At 38.2% G+C, this 19,244-nt stretch overlaps 1 protein-coding gene across 6 annotated transcripts in view; it reads right to left on the bottom strand.

The window, feature by feature from the left end:
* Positions 1-19,244, bottom strand: part of LOC116315061 (plasma membrane calcium-transporting ATPase 1-like) — a 125,104-nt gene that overhangs the window by 62,307 nt on the left and 43,553 nt on the right. For all 6 annotated transcript variants that reach the window (XM_031733215.2, XM_031733217.2, XM_039612562.1 and 3 more), the window contains one exon: positions 8,746-9,159. In XM_031733215.2, coding sequence (XP_031589075.1) covers positions 8,746-8,941 — 196 coding nt within the window. In that variant the 5' untranslated portion in view covers positions 8,942-9,159. The remainder of the gene's footprint in view (positions 1-8,745; positions 9,160-19,244) is intronic.

Genomic DNA, 19,244 nt, shown 5'->3' with positions numbered 1-19,244 from the left:
TGGCTGATAATTAGCCCTTTCACAGTACACACAGACAGGTGACACCATAATGAGGGGATCTGGATGCGTGATTTTAAAATACTTCTGCTCGTATTTAAAGGCCATGTAACATTTCTGTTTGTCTGAGACTTCATGTGCAAAGTTGCACTCCTAATCCTCCATGACTGAACTGTTAGAAACTGGTATTCTTTGAGGAGAAAAACTGGGGATGCAGCTTTTACCGTTTATGTGACCAACATTTGGTATTGTTTTCCTCAAACTAGACTGATAATTTAAAGAAACTCTTAAACATCTACTTCTTTAATCTTGCATCTAACTAGTGTTTGCACCATAGACTATCATAGAAGATGACGTAGCTTAGGGTCTGACAAATTGTATCAAACCAGAAAGACCTTAAATCTGCATTTTCAAAAATTAATTATTTTTTTAATGACCTGTGGGTGACACCTGCGCAAGAGAAACGACTTCCTGTCACATACAAGTCTATGGAAAAAACCGTTGGACTTGACCTCTGTAAACACTTTCCTGATGCCTTTAGCAGCTCAGTCACTCATTTGAGTCATACTGAATAAACCATTAAGTCCATTTTGTAATAACCAGTATGTGAGTTCTGCCATATTTAGTATTCAGGTCAATAAAGAGCATGTGCGTCAATATCAACGTCAATATCACGTCAGCTTTCTACTTTTATTATCTCTGAGTTTGTTTTCTCTTGCCACATCGCTCTTCCTTTGTCCACTCCAACAACCTATGTCCTTTTATTCTTTAAAATATTTTTTTTGCCCATAAAGCTCTTTGAAATTTCACATGTCAGATTGAGATCTACAAATAAAACTTATTGCACTGATTGTGGCATTCTCCTGGCATGGTTTGGATCCACTTGCCCTACAAGAGCGTGGCTTCTGAATTTGTTGATGTTCATTTGCCAATTACGGCAAACAGGATATGGCTGAGGTCAACACAGGAAAAACGCATCCACCAAACATTTTAGGTTTACTTTATCTTCTCAGGAGTTGGTGGTTTATTTTGATGAGTGCCAGTATTTTGATTATGATTAGAGAAACCCATGCAGCTCCAAAAGCCAAAGAAACGGACAAAAGTCAATAAATAGGAATAATACAAAAAAAATTTAAATTTACTTTACCTATCATTAAATAGTTTTATTTCATTTTTGGTTCCATTTCTAGCTGCTCTCAGTCACTGTATGTGAGAGGGAGGGGTGGAGGAACCAACTGATTACAGCTCATGAGCCCAAAATAAAATCTTTCCAATGAGTGATAAGTCATCCAAAATCACAGTTAGGTAAACGCAGACCCTTCACAAGCTTCTGGAAATCAGATTATTTGGGAACCAGTCGAGGTCACACTATTGTCACTCTTACTAAGTTATATATGAAAAACCCAACAGTAAAGGACACACTTTCTTGAGTAGAGAATAACACACTGAAACTGAAAAATACATTCAAAGATACTTTAAAATATATATTTTGTTTTGCCAAAACGTGGTGGGATTTGACCTAGGAGTGATTTTTTTCCATCACCAGACTACATTTTTGACGTGTTTTTCTAAAATGATTCAATGTACTCAAACTTGAAGCACATTTTTGTTTATAAAATGGTCACAAATATGAAAAAAAGCACCCACTAACATTTCTGCACTTGAACGTCATAAAGGCAAACCCTTCAGAAAGCTTACTCTGCAAGAACTACAACTTTCCAAGTACTTTCCAAGAACTACAACTACATGTCGTGGTGACACAGCCTGTAAAGACTGTGATTAGCCTGTTCAGTGCCATCATTCCCTGTACCATCATTAAATTCTGCATGAAATTCCAGCTACTTGTTCATCTGCTGCCTTTAATCTTAGTTAATAAGCTGGAAGTGAGAAACTACAACCCCAGCTAGTGTTTTGGCAGCAAATTGGAGGCACAACACGTACAATTGCAAATCCTGGCAATGGTGATTTGTGTAGGGTATCACATAAATACTTTCAGCTTAATTCACTGGTCAGATTTAGGCACTTAAAACTCTTGGTTAGCTTTGGGAAAATGGTGAGAGCAACACTGCATGTTTAAAAATGACTACCGGGTGTGATAGAACTGTCTCCCTAGTATCATTACCTGATTACCAAAGAGCAGAGTGTGCATAAATGAGCCGCCCTAGTGTAGTCTTTGACAAAATGGCATCAACTGACAAGCCGGGAATGGGTTGTTGTGCAAGAGAGATTAACAATAACAGTGAGAATAAAAGAACAATTTGTTTCATTACAAAAACCCATCTCTGTTGTTATTGAAAAGACTTCAAGAGACGTGACTGATTCACTGCAGCACAAATCGACCAATCGCAGCTTTTGACAAGCAGTTAACTAATCAGAAAGCCATTTTGATGTTAAGTTAATTGTTTAAGTCATTCATCAGTCATCAACGGCAGCTCTTCTCTGGCTCCACTTTCTCCAGCTGTCTCACATCACCGTAAACTGCATTTCGCCTTTGCTGGCTCTTAAATGAGACCGATATTTGTACACAAGATAAACAGGAAGACATCTGTGTGACTTCCATGCCGTTTGCGCTTCAAAATTAGCATGAAACTGAACATCTGATCATTAGCTGATGCCACAGTCAGAAACTCTTTAAATCCATTTTTATCTGCCACTTTCAGCTCTAATTTCTTGAAGCTATTAAAGAGCGATGACACAAAATACAAAGGGAATTATCTCCTGTCTTCTTCTCACCTGAACAGTGACAGAAAATGCTGCTGCTCAGTGGCACTTTCCTAAAATAGAGACTTATTTTAAGGCCCGCATGTGTATTTTTATAAAGTTTACATCTGGCTCCGTGTGTTATGTTCAAAAGCTGCATGTCATCGCAACATGAAACACACTCGGACTTTGATTAATCAATACACATTAACCAACAGGATGCACAGCTGCAGCTGAGCCTTCTGTTTTAGGATGTGTGTGTGTTAATGATCAGGTTCAGCTCAGGATGACGAGGTCTGTGTCTGTGTCCATTCATGAGCTGGTTTTACAGACTGAAGCATCTAACTATCTATCATAGCCATCGAGAGAGCTGCTAAAGACGCGCCTCGCATGTGGTTAAATATAACTGTGTGAAATCTCTAACTGCTAACATAACGACGAACTGAGCTGTTACAGAGCAAATCAGGTTAGTTAGCATGGCAGCGGGCTATCAGAGAGAAGGAACAGGTTTTCTGTTGTGAGAAGCATGATTCATCTGAGGCTCATCCCAGATCTGTTTACATCAACACAAGAAATCATGCGATCAATGTGAGAAAATTAGCTTAAGGTGAGAAACAGAAAATCCCTATGTGGGACTCAGGTTTCATGCAGGTTTCCCTTCTGTCACAGAGACACAATAAATGAGATGTACATGCTTTAAGGGGCAAAAAACACACAATATTCACTATTTAACTCCTCACCTCTGACACTGCACATCCACTGTATCATTGATATTACAACATCCTGACATGGAACGAAACCCAGATTAACAAATAAAATGCTGTTTAGCTAAAAAGCTTGCGATTTCCCTTTAGTTCTAACTTACTATGCATGGTAAGTTATTAATTCTGTATATGTTTTTGGAAACAGGAAACAGGCTTCCATCATCTACCACTTAGGTAGCTGAATGCTTCGATGTAAACTAACAAACTATGGGTATGGTATATAGTTATATCACATTTCTAGATGGAGAATAGGAGAGAGGTAAAAGAGGATTTTTATCAATACAGCTCACTCCCACAGCAAACTCTGTGCCTGCCATGCAGACTGTAAAAATCAATTTGGAGTTTATTATTAGGGTGGAAACTGTGATACGTTCAGCCAGTGTAGCAGTGCTGTCAAAATCCAGCACTAAACTTTAAATCCTGCACTGGAACAACCATAAACCATGACACAAACAACATTTAGTAGGTGAGTCCACTAATTTTACATGTGAAATGATCAGATTAGTTAGGGTTGGTCCATCTCAGAGAACAGTTTTAGTAATGCATTGCCTTTACCACAGCCACCTTAATGATTAGGCTTGGGGTTTTCTGTTTCATAGTTTAAACATTTTAACTACTTAGGCTACATTTTATAGGTTTATTGAATTTTTAAAAAGTAGGGATGGGGTGATATATCAGCCACGCAACAGCACCTCCATGTATCAGCCTGGGTAAGAGAAAGAAACGTATCGACAAATGAGGTGGCCGATGTTTATCTCTTGTCAGCGCAGCTTCCCTGAATAAACGTTCAGGGACAGAGACTTTCAGAGATTTCTTTGTTTTCATGTTAAAAGTGAGCATCTGTATTGAACCACAATTTCAAATAACTGGTCCATCAGAATCAGCTTTTTTTGACAAAGTAGGTGGACACATTCAAGGAAACGGGATCGTTTTTTTCTTTGGTCTCAATGTTCTTAACAGAATAGAAAACAGATAATACCAAAAACAGCAACATGACACAGACAATAGCAAGACATACCATATGGATGTTTATGTGCAATAATGCAGTGGTGCAGAGTGTATAAATAAATAAGGACTGGATAACTGGTTACTATATATAAAAGGGACTTGACAACATACATTTATATAATTAGAAATAACACTATATTTACTTTAAGGTATTTGTTTTGTCATAAATTGTTGATTTCATTGAGCTACATATTATATATTATTGTACACCTTGCAGCTGTATGCTCCAAGTATTCAGTCAAACTGCCGTTTAAACCACGTGTATACAGTCAAATAACACTTGTACTAAAGACTTGCAATCACAGCTGTGAGTCTGAGACTAACTTAAGGCAGGTTTCAAATATCAGTTGTAGTGAGACTTCAGCAGCTTATGATGAATCTAAATGTATTTTAATTGGTATCAATGAACTTCCTGTGTCATTTTAGCCACTAACAAACAAACACAGAAACACACACACAAAGAGAAACTCATATGATGTACTGGATTAATATAAACGAATCTAAATGTCATAAATGTTTTACCAGTTTATCAGTTTTTATTGAATAACCAAAGGCTTTAAACCACTGAATTTAAAGCCTTATGATTTATGAAGTCATGTTACGTAAACATCCATCAACACTATAGATGCAACAGCCACTAATGCAAATACTGACTGTGTAACTGAAAAATAAATAAATAAATAAAACTCATTTTTGGACTGCTCTAAATAGATGGATTTGTCTTTCATTTTAGTCTCAGGACTCTTGAACCTGTGTAAAAGGATTCAACAGTAGCACAGTGACTCTGTGCTGTAGCTCACCTGTTTCAGTTTTAGTAGGCTGCAATTCAAGGTTAGGCCCTGACCTATTTTCTCTGTGTGTCAGGAATAATTGAATAAATAAAAGTCGCTGCTGTAGTGCCATATGCGTGAATGCGTGCAGTGTCCTGTTAACGTTTTATCAAACCAGGATTAGGCTGCGTTCACTGGCGAGTCTCTTTATTAACCTCTTACAGGCTCGTGCACATTTGCAAATTAAGCACATGAACTTTAGTCTGTGCTCCCTGATGTTTATGGACTACTGTTGGTGCAAAAGAAGCCTGATGTCAGAAAAAAAAAAACGCCACTTCAACTTATCACTGTTTTCACAAAGTACAGGCCTTGAGTGTTTTCTTGTATCTGGCGTGAGATTTGCTTGGACGTCTTATGAGTGTGAGATAAAATCATGGGTCTAGGAAGCAGCGTCAAAAACAGCTAGTCTGTGGGATCCACTTATTCACTTTTGTGCTAGTTTTGGTTTCCAGATAAAGAACTTCTCCATTGTGAAGTTAAACAGTCTTAAAAACAATGTAAACTGTCCACTGCTGCTGCTGTTTGCGCTTCTCCTAACGCTTTTTTGATCCCTTGTTGTCTTTTTTGTGCTTTTTCCCCCTTTGATGAACTTTGTTGCCCCCTTTTGTCCAACAGGCATTCGACCTATGCTTAGCAACTTCACCGTCAGGCTATGTGCTTTCAGTTTTTTAACTCTAACCCCCTTATATGTGACTGTTTGATTAAGACAAACAAACTGAGCAATAAATGGCACAAAAATGTTGTTTGATAATTGACTTTTTTTTTTTTTTAAATTGTCATAAAGCTTAATAAACACTTCAGTTTTTAAAAAAATTGGAATTTACTGTCAATTATTTAATGTTTTACATTAAGTATATTTGCTCTCACTGTAGCAGTGAGTAGTAGGAACAGGCTGAAGCCTGAGATTTAGGTTCGGGGGGATTATTTGCATTTATGAAGAAACTTTGACCATGTGTAATATAACCCTGCCCCACAGGAAAAGCAGGAGCCCTTTAGAGTGGCGAAATGATGCTCATGTAGGACATGATGTTACTAATAAACCTGGATTGATGTCTTTACAGTGTAACACACTAACAGTCTCTTTTTATGCGTGTTTGGCCTAAATCTTACATCCAGATTTCCCCGTTGTTGTTTTTTACCCCCTCCCCCCTCTGCAGTGAAAATATAATTACACTTTCTTCATTAAAGTGAGTAATTTCTTGCGTGGAGGACGCGACTACAGCTGTCCTCTGATTACTAAATGGAACAGAGCAATGATCTATGGAGCCATTAGGGGAACGGGCTGGAACTAATTTCAATCCTGGAATGGACCAGTGGCTGCAAACACACTCACACACACACATGTACACAAACACAAACACAGAGGGATCAAAGGATGAGAGTGGGAGAGAGACATAACAAACAGCCGCATGTCGGCCATTTTCTGGTCTCAGATGGAGCTCTGACTGAAATCCGAAATGATCATCTTTTAGCACAAAATAAAGGAGGGTATCCATGTTTCACCAAACAAGTGTGGCTCACACACACTTATCTCCTGCTCTACTTGTGTTGTCAATGTAACTGTTGATGCACTTCCATCAATATACCTGAGCAAGAATTTTGAGAAACGGTATTATTTATTGCCCTGCCGGCTACAGTCACCTTCAGAGTTGCTGAATAAGGCTGCAGTCTCATCATGTTTGATCTTCTCAGACTAAATTCTCATTGGTCTGACAATCGCTAGTTTTATTTGCATGAGGGGAAAAGTGCTGCATTAATAGCCTTCAGTACCAATCCATTACTTTTGGCAGTGTGAACAGACTTCCCCTGAATTATCACAACCATAACCCTGGCTATAAGAAAGCTTGGACAACTAACACCTTTCCTAACCATAATCACAGATTTTTATTGCCTAATCCTAACCAAGGATTATAAAAAAAACAACCACTATGGATTCCAACCGGAATATCAATCAATGGATTAGGAATGGAAAGGTCATCGAATCAATCGTAAACCCAACAAATCCTAATCCTAATAGTAAACAACAAAAATGCAACGTCCCTTCACCGCTAAAGTGTTAATTAGTGCACTACTGTTAAAGTTGGTTTCTTCTGTTGCAATGACTTGCTTCTTTCTTTGTGCGTTTCTTAAATGCAGAGATTTTTGAAGAAAAGCTTGAACTGAAGTACAATTTTTATGTTAACAATTAGAATCACTCTTTATAAATGTGTACTAATAAAAAATGTTTAGTGTGGTCTTCATAATGTCATCAAAATAGTAGCTACAGATTCAGATTTTATTCCTCCTGTAAATTAATAAATAATTTCTTAAATTTATGTTTTTCCAGCTCTTTAATGCTACTAATTAAAGGTTTTATCATCATTTTTGTACATGGATTACAAAATCAACATTTTTTCTTTTTCGGTTTATTTGATAGAGAGATGTGACACGTGTCTTTCACCAAATATGGTGTATTAAGACAGCCACATACTGTGTATTTCGAGGAATTTTACTGTGAAAGGCAGGGACAAGAAGCCCTTTTTGTAGAACAAGCTGAGTGTATGGTACAGATCTCCACTGCCACCTGCCCAGACTGAAACACAATCACAGTCAGCAGTTTACTAGTCTTTTATTTTTAGGGCTCCTAAAATCCCAGAATTTGTGTTGTCTGACTTAAATGCTGTTAGGAATGTCAAAGATGGATGTTGCCCCATCACTGCCTTTAAAGGGCGATTCCACAACACTCCAACAGGGAACGAATACATGAGCCAGTTGTGTTGGCTCATGTGCTCATGCTTACAGCAGGTTCAGCTGTGTGCTGCCAAATCTAAAGGTAAACATAACAGTAGAAATGTACTGGGCCCGGATGTGTCATTCATCAGACCACGTGAAGGGTAGTTGCGTAATACTCTGTCTGTGATTAATCTGGTGTAAGTGTAGTTATTGCTTCCTTTTTATAGCATACTAAATGATCTCGCACAGTCAATTAAAATGGCACAACCTTCTGGCTTTAACTACTTGTTATTCAGATCCCGAGCCAACCTTTTGAAACACTATCACCCATGATTATACATTGTTTGAAATAAAAAAAGTCTCTTCATTAAAACTGTTTAGGTCATCTAAGGTACCAAAAGCAAACTTTCTTGACTGTACACAAGGCTCCAATAAACAAAATACTTCCAGACTTTTTAGTACATAACGCCATATATGGGGTCATGAAGAGGTGGGCTGGAGCCTATCCCAGCTAACATGTGTTGACGGAAGTTAAATTAAGCAGAATAAATGTGATTTGTGGAGGGAAAACTTTTCAAAAGTGTTTATTGATGATATAATGCTGACCACTGCCAATCTAATTCAACTTGGATAATTTTTTTTATTGTCACAGACTAATAAAAATTGTAGGGTGTGAACTGTTTCAGATCCACTGATTTAAATGGTTTGGTGGTGGTGTATTGAACGGGTCTTACCTTCTATAGGGGATGTTTTCAGGCGGCGGCAGATGCCCTGCACATCTCCGTAAGTGTCCCGTATCTTGTTGACGGCCTCAGTGCTCCGCAGCTCCATCAGGGTCCTCAAGTCCACCATGGTCACCCCAAAGTCCCCTTCATGGTTGCCCTCAGCAACCGAATTCCCCGGAGGGTGGTCTGCAGGGTTGTTTGCCATGGTGGTCCTCTTCACAGCAGTGTCGTTCTTCTGACTGTCTTTGTTTGTAGTGATCTAAACGTTGGCTATGTTATTAGTCACAGGAATCGTGGGTAGTGTAGTTCTCTTAGATGGCAAGCGGAGGAGACAAACGGTGACGTTAAAGCCTTCTCTGGACGTGCATGCTCCTCTCAGTAACTATGGAAACAGCGGAGTAAACATGTTCTGCTGGTTTTACTCTGCAGAGAAAATAGAAAACAGGAAAACAGTTGTTTAGAAACCAGAACCAGAGTGGAAACTGTCTGAAGACGTACCAGCCCAGCATCAGAAGCAGCACACATAAAAAATAAATAAAGAAATAAATCAAAGGGACTCCTGAAGTAATCTTTCTAATTAATAGCAGAGAGACTAATTTGCCCAATTAGAGAAGAGATTTTCTCATCTTAGATTATTAAAGGAGTCCCCTGAATCACCGAGGTCGTTATGATATAAACTTATTATCAGTTTGCGCAGCTCCTGTGAGACTCGTGGTTATTTGGTAAATATCTGCTCTCCATTAACCATCTGCTTTGAGTTTATCACTCTGGTCAGAAAAAGCAGCATTTTGTCTTTTGTCGTATTTATGAGGGAGTCATAGTTTATTTCCTTTCAAACAGCTGTGGATTGAGCTCAAAATCAAGGGTGTCAAATGTAGTTTTACTAACAACCACACTGGGGAATGAGAACAAAATCACGTGCTAGATAGATACGGTTTGTTGACAAGGTTTACCTTCATTGAAAGTGTATGTCCCGTGCTATTTTTTCACATTAAAGCCCTGAAGCAGGCCACACAAAAATATTTATTAGCCTTTATAACATTTAGTCAAGATCACGTAGTACACCTGTGCCGTACAAAATAAAATACCTCATTGTATGGTAGGGTTACAACTGCTTGCCAGTGGGCGTAGTACCATCATAATAATTTCATAATTTACATAATTTCCTCTTGGATTAATGAAGTATTCTGATTCTGATGCTACAGAACTGCCACTGTGTCATAGAAAGGGGGTCCAAGGGCAAATCCTGAACCCCAAGTGGCAATTTTTCCACCTTAGTTAACATTTACTCATAATTATCAGAAAGAGCTTTCCATTTCCTCTGCCGCACCAACTGGCCAATTCAGAAATAATTAAAAAAGTGGAAGAAGACTGACAAAATTCATGGTAGGAAACATTTTTGTGCTTAAAAATATCACATCATCACATGTAAATATATAGCCTAGTCATAAGTAACCCCACTCGGTTACACTGGTGTGTGTAGACCACAGCTACAATGGGGTGGACCAGATTTGGTCAACACTGAAATTATATGTGAGCCATATAAACATTTTGAAGGGTTAGAGTTGGCCCACAGGCCTTGATTTATTCACATATTCTCTTCTTCTCAGCCTTACTATGTGTGCAAAAGCACAGCTATACAGTGAAATAAAACACACTTCAAGCAAATGCTGAAGACAGCAGTTGGCCTCTGAATTCATTAACTGAAGCATCTGTGAAAACAATATCAGACAGCAAATTTAATTACAGACTGCAAATCAGGAAAAGATTAGATGCTATAATCAAGAGTTTAGGAAAAACTAAATTAGCCCAGCGACAAGAAATCCAGACTCACAGATGAAGAGCCAGAGGTCACGGTACATGCACTGCAGCTCTGAGAGCCAATCAGCATCAAGCAGGAGACAATGAGATGGAGGATCTCCACTGGGTCAGAGTGTGAAAGAGTGTGTGTGGCCAAACTCTGACTCTCAAGCCCATCACTACAGATTATGTAAGTGCACATCAAAGGCTGTCCTCCATTTTTCACAGTTTAGTGCTCTTTGATGGACGCCACACACACACACACACACACACACACACACACACACACACACACACACAGACAGACCCTGTTAGAGAAGCACTACCATTACTGCTGGGGTTAAGCATCCTCTGAGTGGTGTTTTTTGGTACAGGTGTTGCAGGACGATGCTTGGGTCAGTGGTTCTCAGACTGAGGAGGACAGACAGAACAATTTCAAAGCTCTGGTGAATGCTTAATATAACAGTGGGAGCTTCAGTTGGCTTGCTGTGCAATAATTGGCACCTGGTTCACTTAGAGAAATTACCAACTGAACATCTAATCAAAGCATAGACCTCATTTACATTCGATGGCATCTGGACTTCCAAGTCAGAGACAGTTAAATGTTTATTGTATAAAAATGAGCTAAGCTAAAAATAAAAATAAAACTCGGTGAATCCATACATGAGCTGCGCATAAAGCAGCAGCTTACAGCTTTTATACTTAGTGTACCGTTTTTCGTGATGCTTTCCTCTTCAGAAATTTGCTTTGAAGCCTTTATAATAATCCTAACATGGTTTGCTCGGTATCAAATGTAAGACAGTGGTTGTTGTTCAAACAGGAATTGCTAATGGCCATCTCAGTATGACTTTACATAATGCAAATTTTCCCAACCTGAAACAAAATACACTGCACAGGCAGGCTCACTCCACATCAGCGTGGTGGTGAGAGCGAGAGCTCATGAGGATCAAAGACCTTTTTCTTTCTCGACACCTCACGTTTGCAGTGCGATATCTGCAGTGCGATATTGTAAAATCTATTATAATGTCATTACTTTTTAGAGGCCACAATATAGGAAATAAAGACATATGAATGACTGAAGAAGAAGAGGTCCAGTCTCAGTGTATGCTGTTGTGCTATGATAACCGCATACTGTGCAGATTTCCAGTTGGGTCATGTAAATTGTAGTAGTCAAGTTTTTAAATTACATTTAACAGGGCTTAAACTGGAGCTAAAGTTTTGCTGTTCTCACGCCAGATATGTCCTTCCACTCATGTATTCCCTTTCATATCCTAATCCTGTAACGCCAAATGTATCATATTTCATATATGAGTTTGGCAACTATTTCATGGTTCGGGATTTAACAGGCTAATGATAGACTGAAGCTCATCTATATACTTACTTCTCTTAATTACTGCTCCTTACTCCAATCCAGGGGTACTCTATTTAAAAAAAAAATGCCCAAAATAAATATTATGGGTGGATGGATGGTATAAAACCAGATAATTTAATATTAAATAAACAGTTTCCGAGTCTGTGTGATGGTTTTCTTTGTGATGGTTTTCACCATATCCTGCGTAATGTTCAACTTTGGGTTGACTCCAAATTCTTCCCGTTTAGAGCAACGCCAGCGTTCACAGTGACAGCTTAGCCTGAGCTTGAACCCGTGTGCGCACAGTTTGATCGACATCCCCCTAAGGGGACGGGGCCTTCCCCGCTTTCGTCACAGCCGCTGATCAGTGCCAGATTTGAGAAAACTTTCTGTCATGCAGCGTTGAGCACTACAGAGCTAATGAAAAAGAGGAACGTGGTGCATAAAAATGCTGTGCAGTCCTTCACAAAGTAGAATATCAGGTCATCCTACACAAATAAACAAAATTACATTAACATGTTTGTGAAGTTGATTTGAATAAATTGTAAATAATTGGTGTAAGTGGTGGAGTTTACAGATTTATCTGTGTCAATGTTTATCAATGATTGCTGCACTTTTACAAGTAAAAAAAAGGAGGAGCTGGATGAGTTTATTTGATGCCCCATCTCTCGCCTTTTTTTTTTTTTTGTTAACGGGAAAAAATTAATAAGGAAAAGGTAACGTTTTTCTTTACTTTGTATTTACACGCTTTACATTAATGACCGACAGATAATTTAACAATCCCGTAAGTCGGTTTCATGTTTTCAGTAACTATGTTTGAGTCATTAGTCACAACATGAGAACGCGGTAATAAAATGAATGCCTGTTTGTTCTAAGTTATTAAAGAAATTGTTGATGATGTCACTGTGATGGAATGTGTTAATTATGGATAATGAGATTACTTAATTACAGAGGCAATAAGAGGATGAAATGTGCGACTATTTAATTAAAAAAGATCGAATATCTACGTTTACATTCATTATTCAGATGTGCATTAAAGAAACCAAATGAGTTAGCAAGTTGTGCTTTTAGTGTGTTTGATGTACATGGGCAGAGCTTCAGTGTCTAATTCATAGTTCAGTTTCTTATCAATTTACTACTAATAGCAGTATTTTCCATAAGCTTTATGATTCTCTTATCAGCATGGATATAATCAGCAACATTAGTCAGAACATTAATGTGTGTTACTTAATAAAAGGCCCTCATTCATGAATGTGAAATGGAAATAAAACAAAACTGCACAACCCACATATTTTGGGTGGAGTTTCACAAACAACATACACCTTCTGTTTGTTGACTACACAACCACACCCAGCTCAGTTCGAAGGTAAGCATTTTGACCTTTAAACCCTAATGACACACCTGCTCATTCAAACACACACACACACACACACACACACACACACACACACACACACACACACACACACACACACACACTTTCTAAGCTGTCAGGTCACCGAGTGTTTGCAAGGTTGTCAGGCTTTAACAAGTTGTTTCCTTATCACAAACATAAGTGGGGGCACAAAGTGATGACAGGTTGCATATACTGTCACTGTGCATTACAGCATTAGGCAGCAGAATAAAATAGGTTTGTTTCATCTGATTTTCAAAGGCACTGAAACCCACAGAAACTGTCATCTGATAACTGTCATAAATAACAAGCTGCAGAGTCATTAAGCTCATGTGCAGGTCAGCTTGCTACTGAATATTACTGTACAGCTTGGCCAGAAACCATGTTATTGTCACTGATGACTAAAACTGGGTGGGGAGACACATTTCAGTTGAAATACAAATAGAAATAGAAACTAGACTAGAAAAATGGAAAAAATAACCGAAATAATACTGGGCACTTACAAAAGACATGCAGTATGCAGAAGCACTGGTATATAAATTTACTGAGATGTGTATATGTCAATACACACATGTATTATTAATGCTGATTCTTAATTTATAGCATCTTGCATCAGATAAATTCATCTATTGCTAACAACAAAATCTCTCTCTGGAAACCAAATCTAAAGTAAAATCTAAGATTTAAAATGAAATCAAGAACATAATAACAACTGAATGATTTTAAAACAACAAGAAAAAATCCTCCTGAATCCTCATGCCAGTCAGTAGAGTAATGTGATTTTCACCTCTTGTGTTTGAGAGCAAGACAGGAAAAATGACTTGCAAATACACAAATCAATAGAGAGATGAGAGCCGGTGAAACCCTGCATCCTCTTCTCGTGGTTTCATTTTTGATCATGTTCAATTTTGATTAGATCTGCTCTCTGCTGCTGCACAAACAAACAAACTAATCAAGCATTTGTGGTTGGGGCTAATTTAAGGTTAGTAAATTATGTAATGCCAGGCTCATACTACATGATTTTCTGTTTGTTACGTTAGTGTTTGTGTCAGATTAGGCGATTATAGAAAATCCTGCTTTTTTCTTACTGTAATCTGTAATGAGAGGCATAACAGATTACACTTACGAGGGTGAGTTGCTAGTTAGTGTAAACATCTTCTTTTCCTGGAAATCACTAAGTGTATTAAATTTAACTAAACTAAACATAAAAGCGAGCAACAGGAGTGTGGAAACTTTTAAGTGAACTAACAGAAATGTTAAGTAAAAAACTTTACATTTCTGTCCTGAAAAACAAACTAAAATAAAAAGGGCAATGTATTTAGTATTTAGTAATGTATTCATGTTTATTTTTAGCTTGTTTGTGTCTTTTTTCCCTTCAAACTAGTGTATTATTCTATTAGACTAGCATGTCTACATGACAGTGAGTCATCTATTACAATGCCTGACAAAGACCCAATCTCTGTTTTTAGAATTATAAAAATGTAAACTATCACTGAAACGTAGAACTTACCAGCTGGTTAGAGAACCACGTGGGCGACCTAAAAGTCTTTGAGCAACTGCAGCATTAGTTTCCATCCATTATGATGTGAGAGTCAATGCATGAAACCCATTTTCATTTCCCTACATCGATATCGTGTAGCCTGAACAATACATTACAAAAACAAAATAACCCGCCCCTAACATGTTACAACCACTTGCTGAATGGGAATGGAAAATATTTGGAAAATCTAAATCACAAAACCACAAAGTTGTAACACAGGTCCAACTAGCTGACGCTGGAAAATTCTCCAATGTGTAATCAGAACTACAAACAAGCTGCTAAGGCTCATGTACATGTGAAAACCGACAGGTTTGATCAGGTCAACATACACAAGCTAATCCTCCTGCACACTTACATGTCACTCGCACAATGACTCGCACAAACCAGTTCTTTCCCAGATTACTGGTGATGAAATATTTCCACTAGCCAACTGCCAGCTGGAATGAGAAGTAGCTTTCTAATACACTTGTGTGCCGGTTTATTATTAGCTAAAACTAATGCAACAATCCTCTTAAATGCCCTTTCATGAAGGTTATAATGAGTAACAGTTTTAAAGAGGTGTTAATTCTACTGTGAGATCATTTTGGAGGCTGCAGCACGTCTACAATATAGAAGTAGAAATACACACACATACACACACACACACTTAATTTAGACTATTGAGTATAGTGTATAGTAGTGGATTTGATTAAAACGGAAAAGTGTTAAGTCGTCTTTCCAAGTTTTCAACTTTAAGCAAAATAAATTGTTATGATTTTTGCCTTAAATCCAGAACTGCACCTTCTTAGCAGGTGTTAACCAGTTAAGTTTTGACCGACCACAAGGGCCAAACAAATACTTTCATTATGCAAGTACTATTCAGATATTAGTCTTAACGTGAGGTCAAAAAACACCCGGCAACACTGTTAAAAGCAACAATGATGCAATACTGATGTTAATGCGTTACATCTACTTTCTAAAAACGTAACTTTTGATGGCTCGATACAATAGCATTACCCAGACTTAGATATGATGTCATAGATAGGTTATTTTTTATGTTGTTCTGCAACACTGCAGAAGGTCTGGTAAAACCACAAGTTTCCAAGACGTCACCTGTTGGTAGTAAGAAATTATGACCAAATGCTACACTGGAAACAGGTGATGTGTTCGTGAGAGTATTGTCAAAACTGCACATGCCCTTGAAAGCTGTTCATCTACACAGAGATCATTCATAGAAAGATAGTATCTGAGAGACTGGGCTACAAACATTGTTCAAATATGCGTGACAGCGGCATGTCTATAGTATGTCTGTCTGCATACTGAACGTAGCTACAGGATATCTCTGAAACTTGTTCTGTATGTTTGTGAGCCCCGATTCACTGCAAGACAAAAAAAAAGAGAACGTGCATTGATTTCCAGGCAGCTTTCCTTGCCACAGCAATGGGCCAATTCCCATTGAAAGTTAAAGGTTTAAAGGCGTTACCATCCAGTGTTTGTTGGAGAACCTTTACTGAACATGTCCTCTGGAAATGCAGTGGGAATGCTGTCAGCTGAAATAATCCAACATTTTCGTGTTTCAATATTCGACAAAGAGAAGATAAGAAAGTCCCGAGAGGTTTTGAGCAGACATCTAAATATAGACGGCGCATCAACGTGGCATTAAGACAACCATTTTCCGTGCGTGAGAGACAGTGTGTCTGTTCTTTGTCTGTCTTATCTACTTCTTACTTCAGATTAAATTATGCTGCAGTCGCCATGTTGCCAGCCACTCAACTTATATGCATGTGCGATAGCATAAGCTTGTGTGTGTGGAAAGCGGAAAAAAAAGACTATTTTGGATTATGTGTGTGGTTTGAAGAAGCCTTAACACACTTTATAGTACAAGAACCCAATTGTTACAGAAGCGAGGCATCCCACTTTCACATCATGTGGAGATGGAGAGAGCGCCGTGTTTATAACTTGGTAAGTATTATTCGAAAACTGAGGGCAGTTGAAAGACTGCAGAGCTGGTTATGAATAAATATTCTCATAAACGAGTCTCGCTTTGGAGCCCATTTCTGAGAAAGTTTTGGAAAACACCTGAAAACATAAACATGTAGGCACGTCTTTTCACATGTAAACAGTTTGCAGACACACTCCGCCTCAGAGAGGATTGGATTCATGTTTTGGCAGTTCTAACTGCATTTGGTTAAACTAAACAAAACCAAGGTGCACAATGACTCACGCACTGACATCACATCCATCACATTGTTATTATTAAGAAACCTGCAGGACATTAACACAATAGAGTTATGTTAAAATGTTCAAAAAGGCACCTAGAACGTCAGTAACACCGTCAAGAGGACACAATTATCTAGACAGGGCGACTCCTGAATAAATTATTGGCGAGACTGCAGACTTCTGCAGTGCAGATGCTGAACCGTGTTTGTTGGACACGTGGAAGACATTTGCTCAATCTGAGCTCCACCAGGTATCACCATTTTCTGAAACATACTTAATTAACTGATACAAATAAAACAAGTCACCTCAAATTCAGAAAACTGAACCCTGGCATTAATGAGGCGTTTGGGGTCACTCTGAAATCCCGCCATTAAACAAAGCCAGGTAAAGGCTAAACTGACAGACATCATCACATTTGCATCTCTTTTGCCTGGTTATATTCAGAGTTTTGTTTTTCCCACATTTTCACTGATGTTTTTTTTGTTTTCTGTATGTTCAATGAGCGAAACGGATTCTCTGCAGAAGAATTTTTTATATTCTTAGCCCATTGAGCCGTATAACACTAGAGAAGGAAGTTACGCAATAAAGTTACAGTAGACAAAATCACATGAAGTGACATTCAGCTGGTGATGCAGAAAATACACAAATGTTTTATGCTTGATTCTATCTGCTGCCAGGTCCCATTCAGGCTGCTGGGATTGAAGTTGCTAGAACACAGATTAGAAAATTTATCATTATAGGCTGTTTATTACCAAGAATATTATAATATATAAGGTCAAAGATCAAGCAGGTAAATAGAGAAAGGACATATTGCACGTCAGAGAATGATAGAAGATATGGCTAAAAGCTGTGACAAAGGCTGATAAGCATATCCATTCAGAAGAAGGGCTCTATAATAAAGTCTGTTTTCAGCCTGCTCTTTCTCAGCCAATGCCATTAACTCTTTTGATATTGATTATCTTACAGGACTGTGCCTTTCTGTTTACAGCTTTTTGCACGTCTAGTTTGTGAGCCTATAGATAGAAATAAAACCAATCAATCATAATACTTTAACACACTCGCCTAAAAAATGTTTTTCATTGCAGTTTAATGAAGTCATTGTGTGCTACTCTTTGGTCTTAGACAAAACGATGCTCATGTTTACAGTGTTTTTCCTGCTTAGAGAAATTTTTGGCATGCCCCGAAGGTCTGAAATCATCAGCACTGAAGTGAAAATAACAGGAAAAAGCAGTCAGATTTGTTAATTTGACTTAATGCTTCCCTTTACACAAATTAACCCACCAAAGGCCAAAGCTAAGACAGGAAGGAAGCCTGCTTACATTTTATTTTGAAAGTTAAGCTAAGCTGCAGGCAGACCACAATTTATCTCAGGAAATGCAATCATGCAGCAAGGCTAAACACACGGGTGGAGGACAGGAAGTAACACAGAGGGCTGTAAATATAAACTCCAGAAGCTAGCAACAGTAGCTCTTAATGTTTTAAATCACACAGCTTCTTATCAAAAGCTTCACTGTCATCAGCAGCTATAAAAATGTTTGGAGGGTCTGTGAAGCTGTGCTAGTTCAAGGGTGTCAAACATGTGGCCCAGGAGCCGTGACAGACCTGCCAGTAGGTCCAAATCAGCTTTATTTGTTTATTTCTGGTGTGACATATCAATTCCAGCATTTTTATGTAGGAGTGAACATTTCTGGAACTTTCCACATATTTATACATTTAGAAAAACTTTTCTTGAAGACAAAAAAACACATTTGTTTTTCTCAACACCTATCATGCATTTATAGAGTTACAATAAAAATGATTATCATTTTGAGTTTTCTTTCCTTTTTTGGAATATATGGCTTTACTGACTGGCTCCTGTGAGTTTAAATTGAGCTGTATGCGGCCCGCAAACTAAAATGTGTTTCACACCCCTGGGCTTGTTGACATTTAATGATCTGTTACCAGGTCGCTAGCTACAGAGCTAGGCTAATAATATAAACCGATCAGTACAAGAGATGTACTGATGATGGCTAAATTATTTAAAAAAATAAAATAATGGCATCCCTGATGGGCACAGGAATGCCATCACATATGACAGGAAGAAGACGCTACTAATGGATTAAACGTCAGCCGAGAGAACATTTGAGACGAGTCCATTCACAACACGAGGACAGCCATTAAAATGATGCTGTGTGCTTTGGCTTGATCACTATGAAAAAGCCCTGATCCTGAGTTTAAAGTCCACA

This window comes from Oreochromis aureus, linkage group 5, assembly GCF_013358895.1.
Source record: "Oreochromis aureus strain Israel breed Guangdong linkage group 5, ZZ_aureus, whole genome shotgun sequence".
NCBI classification, from domain to species: domain Eukaryota; kingdom Metazoa; phylum Chordata; class Actinopteri; order Cichliformes; family Cichlidae; genus Oreochromis; species Oreochromis aureus.
The sequence above is the reverse complement of the archived record's forward strand: the minus strand, read 5'-3'. Positions and strand labels throughout refer to the sequence as shown.